The sequence below is a fragment of the Hypomesus transpacificus genome, chromosome 11, assembly GCF_021917145.1.
Source record: "Hypomesus transpacificus isolate Combined female chromosome 11, fHypTra1, whole genome shotgun sequence".
NCBI classification, from domain to species: domain Eukaryota; kingdom Metazoa; phylum Chordata; class Actinopteri; order Osmeriformes; family Osmeridae; genus Hypomesus; species Hypomesus transpacificus.
The window spans coordinates 18,675,270-18,688,039 of NC_061070.1; the positions used below are offsets into that span (position 1 = coordinate 18,675,270).

General features: G+C 48.3%; 1 protein-coding gene across 1 annotated transcript in view; it reads right to left on the reverse strand.

Moving 5' to 3' along the window:
• Positions 1-12,770, reverse strand: part of klhdc3 (kelch domain containing 3) — a 35,517-nt gene that overhangs the window by 14,796 nt on the left and 7,951 nt on the right. Inside the window, exons 2-8 of the mRNA XM_047028651.1 lie at positions 9,792-10,026; positions 8,585-8,761; positions 7,925-8,040; positions 7,769-7,840; positions 5,466-5,679; positions 4,338-4,424; positions 1,982-2,090 (exon numbers count right to left, since the gene is read on the reverse strand). Coding sequence (XP_046884607.1) covers positions 1,982-2,090; positions 4,338-4,424; positions 5,466-5,679; positions 7,769-7,840; positions 7,925-8,040; positions 8,585-8,761; positions 9,792-9,945 — 929 coding nt within the window. The 5' untranslated portion in view covers positions 9,946-10,026. The remainder of the gene's footprint in view (positions 1-1,981; positions 2,091-4,337; positions 4,425-5,465; positions 5,680-7,768; positions 7,841-7,924; positions 8,041-8,584; positions 8,762-9,791; positions 10,027-12,770) is intronic.

Genomic DNA, 12,770 nt, shown 5'->3' on the forward strand with positions numbered 1-12,770 from the left:
TATCACAGCACCTGCAATTGTGCTGCGCGGCAGTCGTGTCTACTATAAGTTTGTTGAGGTATACCAGTAGTCATGGCATGTTTGCTATTTGACAGCTTTGTAACTATGTATTTCCAAGCTACAGGCATTGAAGTATTTTCATGCAATGCTTTATTTGGTAGTGGTTGTCATGTTGACTGTAAGCTGTTTAAGGAAAAGTGATAGTACTAGTCCATGTATGTTTGTAACTAGACAGCCTCTTTTTTACTTTGTAATAACTCTGTATGTCCAAATGACAAGTGTTGAAGTATTTTCCTAGCAATGCTTTGTTTGCTTGTGGTTTTCATGTTCTGTTGCAGTCATGTTGACTGTAAGTTTTTGAGGAAAAGTACTACTATATATTTGTAACCAGACAACCTCTTTTTTGAGATTTTCTACGTTATGTTTCAGTCATATCGACTGTAAGTTTTTTAGGAAAAGTACCAGAACTATATTTGTAACCAAACAGTCTCTTTTTTTACATTGTGATAATGATTATGTATTTCCAAATGACAAGTGTTGAGGTTTTATCCTAGCAATGGTATATTTGCTGTCCATTTCTAGTCCTGATTGACAGTAAAAGATGCGCACCTACACTGATAGGAACACATTTTGATAGCATATGGACACAGTTTACGTGTTGATATGGCAATTTTCCGGGGGTACTTTTATTCCAGGGGGTACTTTTATTCGATTTTGAGGATTTGTCCGGGGGATACTTTTATTTGGGTGAAAAGAGATATATATGTGTGTGTGTGTGTGTGTGTGTGGAAATGCCCCTACAGGTCATCATGACTGGCTGACACCCTGTCACAGGCTGGGCTGACACAAGCTGGCCTGACACAGAGCTCCCCCCAGGAAGGCAGCAACTCCTGCTCTGATCCCTGGAGACCCAGTCCAGCCCAGTCCAGTCCAGCACACCAGGCTCATTAATAAGCACACTGTTCTGCTCTCCACTTCTGCAAACAAATCCCTCTCTCCTAAACTCATTACCAGCACAACAATCAGCACTTCACACCTCTCGTGAGCTAAATTAGTTCATTTAAGAAACTAAAACTTGCACACAAAAATAAATGGGTCCATGAGCAAACTTAATTAGTCGCATTTCAAAACAAACAAAATAACTTTTAATCTTAAAAAAGTGTCCAGGAACAGCAGTGTTGTGTATAATATATGCTCATTGTGCGGAAGCTAAACTACTAGCCTATCAGGCGTGACTGGGGGGCTGGGGGGGGGGGGGGGGGCAGGGGGGGCGCCGGGGGGCTGCGGGGTGCTGGGGGGGGCAGGGGGGGTGCCGGGGGGGCTGGGGTGCTGGGGGGGCTGGAGGGGGGCCGGGGTGCTGGTGGGGGCAGGGGCTGGCCCTTACAGAGACGCGATGTGAGTGTTCTCCCCAGCCTCCCTGGCTTCCCTCTCCCAGTATGAGGCTGCTCAGAGGGGCCCAGCTGATAACAGGCTGCTGCTGATAACAGGCCTGCAGAGACACTCTGGATTAGCTACCTCCTTACACCAGCTACTGGTCTATCAGAGACCGTCCCCTGGCCAGCCAGCCAGCCAGCCAGCCAGCCCCCCCCCCCACAGCCAGTCAAACACCGCCCCCCTCTCACAGCCCCCCCCCCCCCCCAGCCAGTCATACACCAGCCAGCCCCCCCCCTCCCCCTCCCCCCCCCCCAGCCAGTCATACACCAGCCAGCCCCCCCCTCCCCCCCCCAGCCAGTCATACCTCTCATCTATCTGGTCACTGCTGAGCTGACGTGTTGATAACCAAGAGGATACGCTTGTCTTCAGCCCTGGGCCTCTATGGGCTTCAGGCAGTTAACCACACCTGAATGGGCTGGTTCAGTTAACCACACCTGAATGGGCTGGTTGGGTTAACCAGACCTGCTGGTTCAGACGTTCCTCCAGAACACTGACAGGACTCTTGTCCTGTTCTGAGGCTCTGCTACGTGTAGAACATGAAGCTCACCTGGTTCCTCCAAACAGGATGATGCGATCTCCCACCATGCAACAGCACTGTCTCCTCCTGGGACACGGGCCTTTCCCACGGGGCTCCACTTTCCTCCAGGAGAACGCCTCTGCACACACACACATCAATATTCAGTCGTGGACTAAGGATCAGTAGGAAGTGTGTTTCTTCACCATGGGACAGAGCACTCTGAAGGCCAGCCTGTCCCCCCCCCCATGTACACTAACCTGCTTCTGCAGGTTGAGGTGGAAGGCTTTGTTGCTGCGTTAGGAAATACCTAGCTAGGTTATTCTGTTCCATAAACCTGCTCCACTCACAATCAGGCATCCATTCAGCCCCTCTCTATATTTAGTACACACACCAGGGAGGGGAGCTGTATGCCACAAGACAAAAAGAGGAGTTTTCAACTCAAAAGTTAGAAAACAGCAGACGTCTCCTCCGTCCTCTTCCCTGTGTACGTGAGTGGGTGTTCTCTCCATCCCTCCATATAAGGATGGACCTCCAAGTTCCTCGCACACTGACCACAGCGTCATCACATCTCCATAGCAACAGGCCCTCTAGTCCCTGCAAGGGCATTGCCGTGGAGACGCCTGCACGGCCCTCTGGTGGACAGCATTTGTACTGCAGGCATGATGCAAGCTCTGCTCCTCAGAGCAGACAGACAGGGAGGTGATCAGCTCTGCTCCTCAGAGCAGACAGACAGGGAGGTGATCAGCTCTGCTCCTCAGAGCAGACAGACCGGGAGGTGATCAGCTCTGCTCCTCAGAGCAGACAGACAGGGAGGTGATCAGCTCGGCTCCTCAGAGCAGACAGGCAGGGAGGAAGGTGATCAGCTCTGCTCCTCAGAGCAGACAGGGAGGGAGGTGATCAGCTCTGCTCCTCAGAGCAGACAGACAGGGAGGTGATCAGCTCTGCTCCTCAGAGCAGACAGACAGGGAGGTGATTAGCTCTGCTCCTCAGGGAGGGAGGTGATCAGCTCTGCTCCTCAGGGAGGGAGGTGATCAGCTCTGCTCCTCAGAGCAGACAGACAGACAGGGAGGTGATCAGCTCTGCTCCTCAGGGAGGGAGGGAGGTGATCAGCTCTGCTCCTCAGGGAGGGAGGGAGGTGATCAGCTCTGCTCCTCAGAGCAGACAGACAGACAGGGAGGTGATCAGCTCTGCTCCTCAGAGCAGACAGACAGGGAGGTGATCAGCTCTGCTCCTCAGAGCAGACAGACAGGGAGGTGATCAGCTCTGCTCCTCAGAGCAGACAGACAGGGAGGTGATCAGCTCTGCTCCTCAGAGCAGACAGACAGGGAGGTGATCAGCTCTGCTCCTCAGAGCAGACAGACAGGGAGGTGATCAGCTCTGCTCCTCAGAGCAGACAGGCAGGGAGGAAGGTGATCAGCTCTGCTCCTCAGAGCAGACAGGGAGGGAGGTGATCAGCTCTGCTCCTCAGAGCAGACAGGGAGGGAGGTGATCAGCTCTGCTCCTCAGAGCAGACAGGGAGGGAGGTGATCAGCTCTGCTCCTCAGAGCAGACAGACAGGGAGGTGATTAGCTCTACTCCTCAGGGAGGGAGGTGATCAGCTCTGCTCCTCAGGGAGGGAGGTGATCAGCTCTGCTCCTCAGAGCAGGCAGACAGGGAGGGAGGAGATCAGCTCTGCTCCTCAGAGCAGACAGACAGACAGGGAGGTGATCAGCTCTGCTCCTCAGGGAGGGAGGGAGGTGATCAGCTCTGCTCCTCAGAGCAGACAGACAGACAGGGAGGTGATCAGCTCTGCTCCTCAGAGCAGACAGACAGGGAGGGAGGTGATCAGCTCTGCTCCTCAGAGCAGACAGGGAGGGAGGTGATCAGCTCTGCTCCTCAGAGCAGACAGACAGGGAGGTGATCAGCTCTGCTCCTCAGAGCAGACAGGCAGGGAGGGATGTGATCAGCTCTGCTCCTCAGAGCAGACAGACAGGGAGGTGATCAGCTCTGCTCCTCAGAGCAGACAGACAGGGAGGTGATCAGCTCTGCTCCTCAGAGCAGACAGACAGGGAGGTGATCAGCTCTGCTCCTCAGAGCAGACAGACAGGGAGGTGATCAGCTCTGCTCCTCAGAGCAGACAGACAGGGAGGGAGGTGATCAGCTCTGCTCAGCTGTGAGGGACCGGTCTATGTGTCCCTCTCTCCTGGAGAGCTGGGAGGAACTGGGTCAAGATGAACCTGTGCTGAGCTGCGCTCCCTCCACAGAAGGTGCACAGAGTACAGTGCATCAAACAGACAGACATGTCAACCAATCAGGAGACAGCTGCGCTGAGTGCTGTCTGTGATGGGCTGGTGTAGGTGAGCAGGGCAGGTGCTACGATGGGCTGGTGGAAGGGGAGGTTCCTCACCTGGGTTAAACTTCCAGAGGTCGTTGAAGTGGCGGTCCAGACGGGCATTGTAGCCTCCAAATATATAGAGCTCCCCATCACACGAGACTAGGAGGGAGGGGGGGGGGGGTCAGTCAGACACAGAAAAGAGAATGGGTTACTATTTACTACCTGACAAAAAAACATTCTGAACTACTGAAAATTTCTATATAGCAATTCAAATGAAACAAAATACATTTTCAGAAATCGTTGGAAGTAGGCATTACGACTGCTTGCCTGTTGCCTACTGTATGCATCCTAACATAAAATGAAATACAAAAGAAATGACCATGTTGAGCCACTGTTGAACATTTGATCCGGGTGCCAGTACTGTAGACGGCTTGGCACAAGCTAGCCTTAACCAATCATGAGGCACAAGCTAGCCTTAACCAATCATGAGGCACAAGCTAGTCTTAACCAATCATGAGGCACAAGCTAGTCTCAACCAATCATGAGGCACGAGCTAGTAAGAAAGCTGGGAAATGAGTGCAGACGGTTGTCCTGTTTATGAACCTATCACAGCCTCCTTGAAAAGAAACAGCTTTTATTTCAAACTGTTTGTAATTAAAGGTGCTTCGCAACGCTGAACTCCAATTAGACCTCAATGAAAGTTTAAAGGTACAAAAAGATTAAATAAGAGCTCGCTGCCAAACTCTTTCAGAAAATGTTTAAATGAGCATGAAATAGTAATAAAGTGTATTCATGCCTTGTGTGTGTGTGTGTGTGTGCTGTGTGTGTGCTGTGTCCTGTGTGTGTCCTGTGTGTGTGCTGTGTGTGTGCTGTGTGTGTGCTGTGTGTGTGCTGTGTGTGTGCTGTGTGTGTGCTGTGTCCTGTGTGTGTGCTGTGTGTGTGCTGTGTGTGTGCTGTGTGTGTGCTGTGTGTGTGCTGTGTGTGTGCTGTGTGTGTGCTGTGTGTGTGCTGTGTGTGTGCTGTGTGTGTGCTGTGTCCTGTGTGTGTGCTGTGTGTGTGCTGTGTGTGTGCTGTGTGTGTGCTGTGTGTGTGCTGTGTGTGTGCTGTGTGTGTGCTGTGTGTGTGCTGTGTGTGTGCTGTGTGTGTGCTGTGTCTGTGGTGTGTGCTGTGTGTGTGCTGTGTGTGTGCTGTGTGTCTCACAGGCTGAGTGACTGCGTCTCCCCTCAGGCAGTAGTTGTGCAGAGGGCGTGTTCAGCCAGCAGCTGGTCTCTGTGTCGAACACCTTGATCTTGTTGCAGTAGATCTCGTTGTTGGAGTGGAAAGGGCCGAAGCGGTCCGCTCGGCCTCCAAATACAAACATTTTAGTCCCGATGATGGTGGCAGAGTGGAAGTCTCTCCATCGGGCTGGGGTTCCCTGAGGGAACACACACACACCACACACACATCAGTCAACACGTTCCTCCAGAGGGCTACAGTAACTTCCCCCTCATCCACAGCCCAGCTCAATATCCTAACCCTGATCTGTACACTGCTCAGCTGGAGCCAAGGTATAATCCCACCTTTCTGAGATCCTGCAGATGAATAAAAGCCATAAGCCTGGCAGTGTGAGCAGGTGCAGGAGCAAGATAGCTGGCAGAAACCTTGTTCTCACCTCATGAGACCTGCAGGTAAACAGCGCCATCTAGTGGGCATGGGAGGTACACACAGGTCTAACCCACAGCATACAGCTGGAAGACTGAAACTTCAAGGTTTCTAAAAACACTGAGCACAGATCCGGAACTCAAACTAAACAGCTTGTTTGAGTCCAACCCTTGAACTTTGTTTGAGAAACAAATAACAGGATTAGTGTAGGGGTTCCTGGACTGGCCGAGTCAACATGAATGTGTTTTATAACCGGACTGCAGAGAGATGAAAGTCAGTTAGTGTAACCATGACGATGTATCGCTCCCGTACTCAGCAAGGGTTGACATTTTTTGAAAAAAAAATGTATTAGGGTTTTTAAAAAGTTCCAGTAAAAAAGGTTTTTAAAAAAAGAAGTTTGAAAGGTATATATATGTACTGTATAGATATATAGATATATAGATAGATATATATACTCACACACATCAAGTTTTGACAGGATGAAAAACTTGAACAAGTTTCTAAAAGTTTCGAAAGGTTGAAAAAATATTTTCTAAAAGGTTTTAAAAGGTTGAAGAAAAATATTTCAAAAAGTTGATTCTAAGACACTTTCATTTTAATTGTTTTACTTGTTCGGACAAGTTAAATCTTCGTAATGCAATCGGACAGGCCTTAATGTGGATCACTGCTCAGGCAGAAATTAAAACTGCAAATTGTCCAAAATCCTAACTTCAGCCACGTTTGACCAGGAACCCAGTATTGACGACCTCTGCAGATGCATGTTTAGCACACAGAGGGATAGAACCTTTAGCAGGACCAAACAACAACACATTAAGTCACATGTGCAGATGAACCCTAACAGCCAATCCTACAGTAATCTACATGTTGATGACAATGTCAGGAGTTGAGAAGTGGAACTGTGGAGGACTGATTCTGCAAGCCATCTGTGACAAACCGAATACTGGTGCTGGAGACACAGCCCTGAGTGGACTGGTTCTGGAGACACAGCCCTGAGTGGACTGGTGCTGGAGACACAGCCCTGAGTGGACTGGTGCTGGAGACACAGCCCTGAGTATACTGGCTAGAGACACAGCCTTGAGTGGACTGGTGCTGGAGACACAGCCTTGAGTGGACTGGTGCTGGAGACACAGCCCTGAGTGGACTGGTGCTGGAGACACAGCCTTGAGTGGACTGGTGCTGGAGACACAGCCCTGAGTGGACTGCTGCTGGAGACACAGCCCTGAGTATACTGGCTAGAGACACAGCCTTGAGTGGACTGGTGCTGGAGACACAGCCTTGAGTGGACTGGTGCTGGAGACACAGCCCTGAGTGGACTGGTGCTGGAGACACAGCCTTGAGTGGACTGGTGCTGGAGACACAGCCCTGAGTATACTGGCTGGAGACACAGCCCTAAGTGGACTGGTGCTGGAGACACAGCCCTGAGTGGACTGGTGCTGGAGACACAGCCCTGAGTATACTGGCTGGAGACACAGCCCTGAGTGGACTGGCTTCACATGACCAGCAGTATTCACCTCCAGGTAACCTGACTAGCAGACAGGCATGTTGAGCTGCAGAGGTACAGCAGAGCTCCAGGCTGGGGTCTAATCCCCTGCCAGGCTCTTAGTCCTTGGCTGTGGTCCAGACAACCGCTTTAGGGGACGGGGAAAGAGCCACTCTCTAAATCCAGTCAATAAGACCCCTGTACACTACTTTACATCAGACGATAATGAACCCCAACGACTTGCACGACCCCTCAATCTTGCTTGGACACCTAGCACCCTGCGCTGAAACGTTTAAAGCAGCAAGAGAGCACCCCACAGCCCCACAGCAGAAACACGTCAGGTTGGGTGTTGCATCAAGTAGGGGAACCTGCCCCAACTCACCCTGGCGTTGATGAGAGACCAGCCCATGGTGGTGGTGTCCAGCTTGTGGATGTCGTTGGAGAAGCAGTCAGCCTGGAGGATAGAGGAGAGGTGATCAGACCAGGGCAGGGAGGGCCGCGGCTGTCTGCAGGGGAACACAGCTCAGCCAGGACTCACCAGCTGCTCGTAGCCCCCGAAGATGAACATGGCCTTGCCCAGGACGCAGGCAGAGTGGCCATCACGGGCCCCTGGCACCGTCCCCGAGATCTTGGGAGTGAACCACTTGTGGCTGTCTGATGAGACACACACACACAGAGCATCATCCCATAGCAGTGGCAGACACACCAAGACTACATCTAATGTGCTGTTGGTAATCACTCTGGAGAGGTATAGATCTAGATCTATTTCTATATATATATATATATCTATATGAGATATATAGGTAGCTATAGACAGGTATGTATGTATATAGGTAGCTATAGACAGGTATGTATGTATGTATATATATATATATATATATATATTTGGAGAGAGAAATAAATAGATATATAGAAATATAGAGGTAGCTAGAAAGAAATATCTTCTTTTTTTTTATCTCTATTTCTATAATGGAGAGAGATAGAGAGAGTGTGTGTAGAGAAGTAACTGATCAGTCATCACTGTTTCCGTTTGGATTTGAGTTCACCAAAGCCCCAGCAGGTGGGACAGCTGGTTGTGTGGTTTGGTCCTTGGTGCATGTTGCAGCTAGCGATGCAGAGGGCTTGCTTCAGTAGCAACAGCAAGCCAACGTTAAGGCAAACAGGAAGTGAGTTGGACGCCAGGTGGCAGGTTACTCACTGACGTCGAAGGCGTACAGCACGTTGCAGGCTCCCTCTGTGTCGTTCCTGCCGCCCCAGATATAGATGGTGTCCTCCAGTAGCACGGCTGTGTGGCCGTAGCGCATGTAGGGAACCTCCCTGACATGCTCACGCCCTAGGGTCCTCACCGGGGGGAGCTTCATCCAGCGGAGAGACACTGGGGAGGGGAGGGGAGGGGAGGGAGGGATATTTGTTATATAGTTTTACAAACTAATTGGGCACAGGAATATGTGAACATGATTATTAATCGTTACATAAATGATTACAAATGAATCACATTTCAGACATTTAGCCCTAAAACATCTATCCAAATGTCAATGGCCTTTCTGATAGCTGTTGTGACTTGCCTCCTCAAGTTAACAGGCAAGCGAGGACAAAGTTCAGCTGTTACCTTGAGTTCTTCCACATGCAAAACCACTGATGTTGGAATTGTTATGGGTGAACACATTATTTGAGTAATGGAAAATCCAAATTAATGATAAACAAAAAAATATTTTTTTAAGTTTGCTTTGAGATGAAGGATCATGACCTCACAGTCTATGACCAAAGATCTCATTAACAACTTTACTAGCAGTACTGCAGCCTGCTTGAACATCAAAGTGGAGGAAAAAGAGAAACCATCAATGTCCACACACATCACAGTCCATGCATGCCACACTACAGCGCTGACATCATCAGGAGAGCAGCAGAAACGCACAATAACATTTACATCACAATCACAGGGTCGGCATCTAATCAGACAGCAACAGCAGGTCTTTCATAGGATACGCAGAAAAACAGACACCATGACACTGGTGTGGAGTTGTTAAAGGTTGTGAGAAGAAAAAAAATGGTTAACATTTGGAGACAAAGCCAGTTTGCCTTTCATTCTGAGGAGAAAATCAGGTTAGTGTTCTAAACCAGACAGCACTTGTCACTCTGAGGACAAGACTAGGCCCTGACATCTGGGCTCAGAAGCACCTGCTTGGCACCGTATGCCAGCAACAGATGGTCACAGGAACATGGGGATGTTATAGTAAGCCTCAAATGTGGTGGAGGTTAAACAGTCATTTCCTGCATTTCTCCACTGATCCTTTTCCCCATGTAAACAACATCAGACATGCAGAACACACAGCCTCCACCTGCCATCTAACCCACAGACTCAGCCTGCATCTCCCATCACCTGTCGCCACCCGTGCCCTGCTCACCGGTGTTGAAGACATGGACGTCGATCTGACGTAGCGTCTCGTAGTCCTCCCCAGAACAGTAGCCCCCGAAGGAGTACACCTTGTGGCCCACGGCCACGGCTGCATGGTTGACTCTCCGCGGGCCTCCTTCCAGGTGCACCGTCCAGCGCAACATCCCACACTCCAGCACCTCCCTGCTGCCTCAGAGCATCACTGTCCCATCTGCCCAGACGCCAGGGAGGCACTACTGAGAGACCTGCCACGCCAGGGGGGAGGAGGGGAGAGAGCAGGGGAGCAGGGTTAGCAGAGAGCTCACAAGGTCATCTGAGAGATATGCAGTGAGGGAACTGTTAGTCCTGCAAGGCTTGCATCAACTATGCTCTGCTGTTGTTGACAGGCACTCAAACCCCTGCATTATCTGAGCAGGAAGGGTATTTTAGGAGGCATCTATGCTTAGGCTACACCTCCAGCCCTCTACGGCTTCCTGTTCAACCGTATCCTTGTTCCCTCCCCTGTGATGGAACACTGCTTAAAATAGGAACACATGAAAACATGCAAGCCTTGACCATTTGGTTAGACAGCATCCTTCCTTGAAAAGGCAACTGCTTGGCTGAGCAAAGCATGTCCTTTTAATTTCTTCATTAAAAGAATCATTTCAATTTTAAAATGTTCACAAAATAACGCAACAATTAAATTGTCAAACAGAAACACCCAGTGTTAGGATTAGGAGAAAAATGCAATTTACCACACAACGAAGACTGCAAATTAAGAGGATCAGAGACCTGCCATAAACAGCTAAAAGGTTTTCATAAATCCAAGCAACACAAGTATTTTCTTTTAACCTAGCCGAGTGGTGGAAGAGCACAGACGACGGCCGGAGTAAGTGAGTGGAAGCGCTAGAGGACGGGAGCATAATAGACGTGTCATACTGGGTGAAAGAGATAAAGACTGCCAAAAAGAGAAAGAAGTGACCGTCAGAAACTCAATACCTCTTGGTATCAGAAGCACACTGACGCCTGTCTGGACAATGTTACATACTCGAGCAATGTCGACGACAGCTAACTTTAGTCTCTCGAATTAACAGACACCTTCCTTCTCTATAGAGCAGATAAGGACCAATCAATCATGCAAACACAGTCTGCACATTCAAAACATATAGCTATATAAGTAGATTGATAATGACATAATGGTAGCCTACACTGTCGTGGAGGCCACAAACAAACATTGTTATCTATGACATTAAATAAACCGTAAAATTCAAATACATTGACTGAATGATCTACACATTTGAAAGTTTCAAGCTATCATGTTAAAACTGTAAGGTCCTGACAGTTCAGCTAATGCTAGCTAGCCTACGACAACTTGGCTAACTGGCTATCTGACACATGCAGACTAGCTAACCTCTATTATACCAACTGTGCCAAAAACATCTGACCTTTTGTTTGCTCTTAAAAATAAACTCTCCAAGGACTATTTATGCAGACCTCTCTATTTAAAGCACAAAGCTGAGCATCAAAACATCTCTGAAGAGAACCGTATTGTATATCTTGCTAGCTAGCCCTGCTACTTGCTGACAAGCTGGCTGGCTCATTTGCTAGCGCTGGTAGCTATGGAAGGCAGATAGGCTAGCTAGTAGCTAGTAGTACAGTAGATAGCAAGCTAACTAGTGGCCAATGTTGAATTGTATTATGTCAGACAACTAAAAATAAACGTTGACAACTAAATGTTCGATAGCTACCTTGTAAACTTTTATTCACTTTCTGGAGGGCTTTGTAATAGAAAATTACTATTCTTTAAGATGTCTATAATATTCTTTGGCCTAGAACAATTATTGCTGAGGTTTTAACTTCTGTAAAAATGGCATAACCTTTTAGCCTAAGACAGTATTGCTTAAGTTTCCGTTTGCTGACAAACGTCTAACAATTTGACTGTTTGACCCTGGTTGTTTTGCCCATACTCCAGGGGTGTTTTTGCTGACAAGTTCTGCTTCTGTCGTCTCAAGCTCTGTTTTTTAATATTGAGCATCTGTATCCAGTTCTGCAACCTATTTCCCTTTTATACTTTCTGTTATTGATGATTCCTCTTTTGATAGACATGAACTATTGAACTAATGATGTAACTGTCTGGAATTACTGTATAAAAGAGTGTTCAGATCATGACACCTTTAGAGAGCCCTTCTACTGCAGACATCATTTATGATACTGTTTTGGAACTGCTCCTCCTTGATTTCAAGAATAAACAGATAAAGACAAATTCTTCTGACTTCAGACATTCAATCATAGAAAATTCCACCACAAACTTGGCGTCACGAACAGGATTCCGCGAGTGATCGTCGGGAGCGACGCGGACGGGGACTGATCATCCCAAACAAAGGTGTTTGGCCTCCAAAACCTCAACATTTTCAAAGAGAGGGGAGGACCGGCCGTTGCGCCCCCGATTGTCTCCGCTGGAATTTTGACCTGTTATGACATCTTCAAAATCATCAAAAGTTAAACGGTGAGAAATATTCATAACTTTTTAAATTTGGAATTTGGTACAGACCGGTCAGGCTTGACACCATAGGCGTTTTCCTCACTTCCTTTACTGGTTGTGGAAAAAATTCGAACCAGACTCTTCCCGGGGAAGAATTCCTTTATTCTTGTTGTGGAAAGAACGAACCAGACCTTACAGAGACGTCTGTATTGAAAATCAGTGCACTGCCCATCAAAGTAAGGATGGGAAAGAAAAGTAAACAGGTTGGACCTGTTGAGGGTCCTATAGTGGACCAGATGAGGAAGAGATATGGTGAAGAGAGCCTGGACTGTTTGCATGTTTGGTCAGAAAAGTTTGGTTTTCCTGTAAACGGATCCTTTAGTACAAACCAGCTGAGTCAGTTAAGAGAGAAATTGATGGAACAAGAAAGTGATTTAAGAGGGAAAAAGAAAGTGAATATGAAAGATTTAGAAATGGTTGAAAAACACAAGAAATGTTTTGAGTTGTGGAACAAAGAGTCTGACCGTA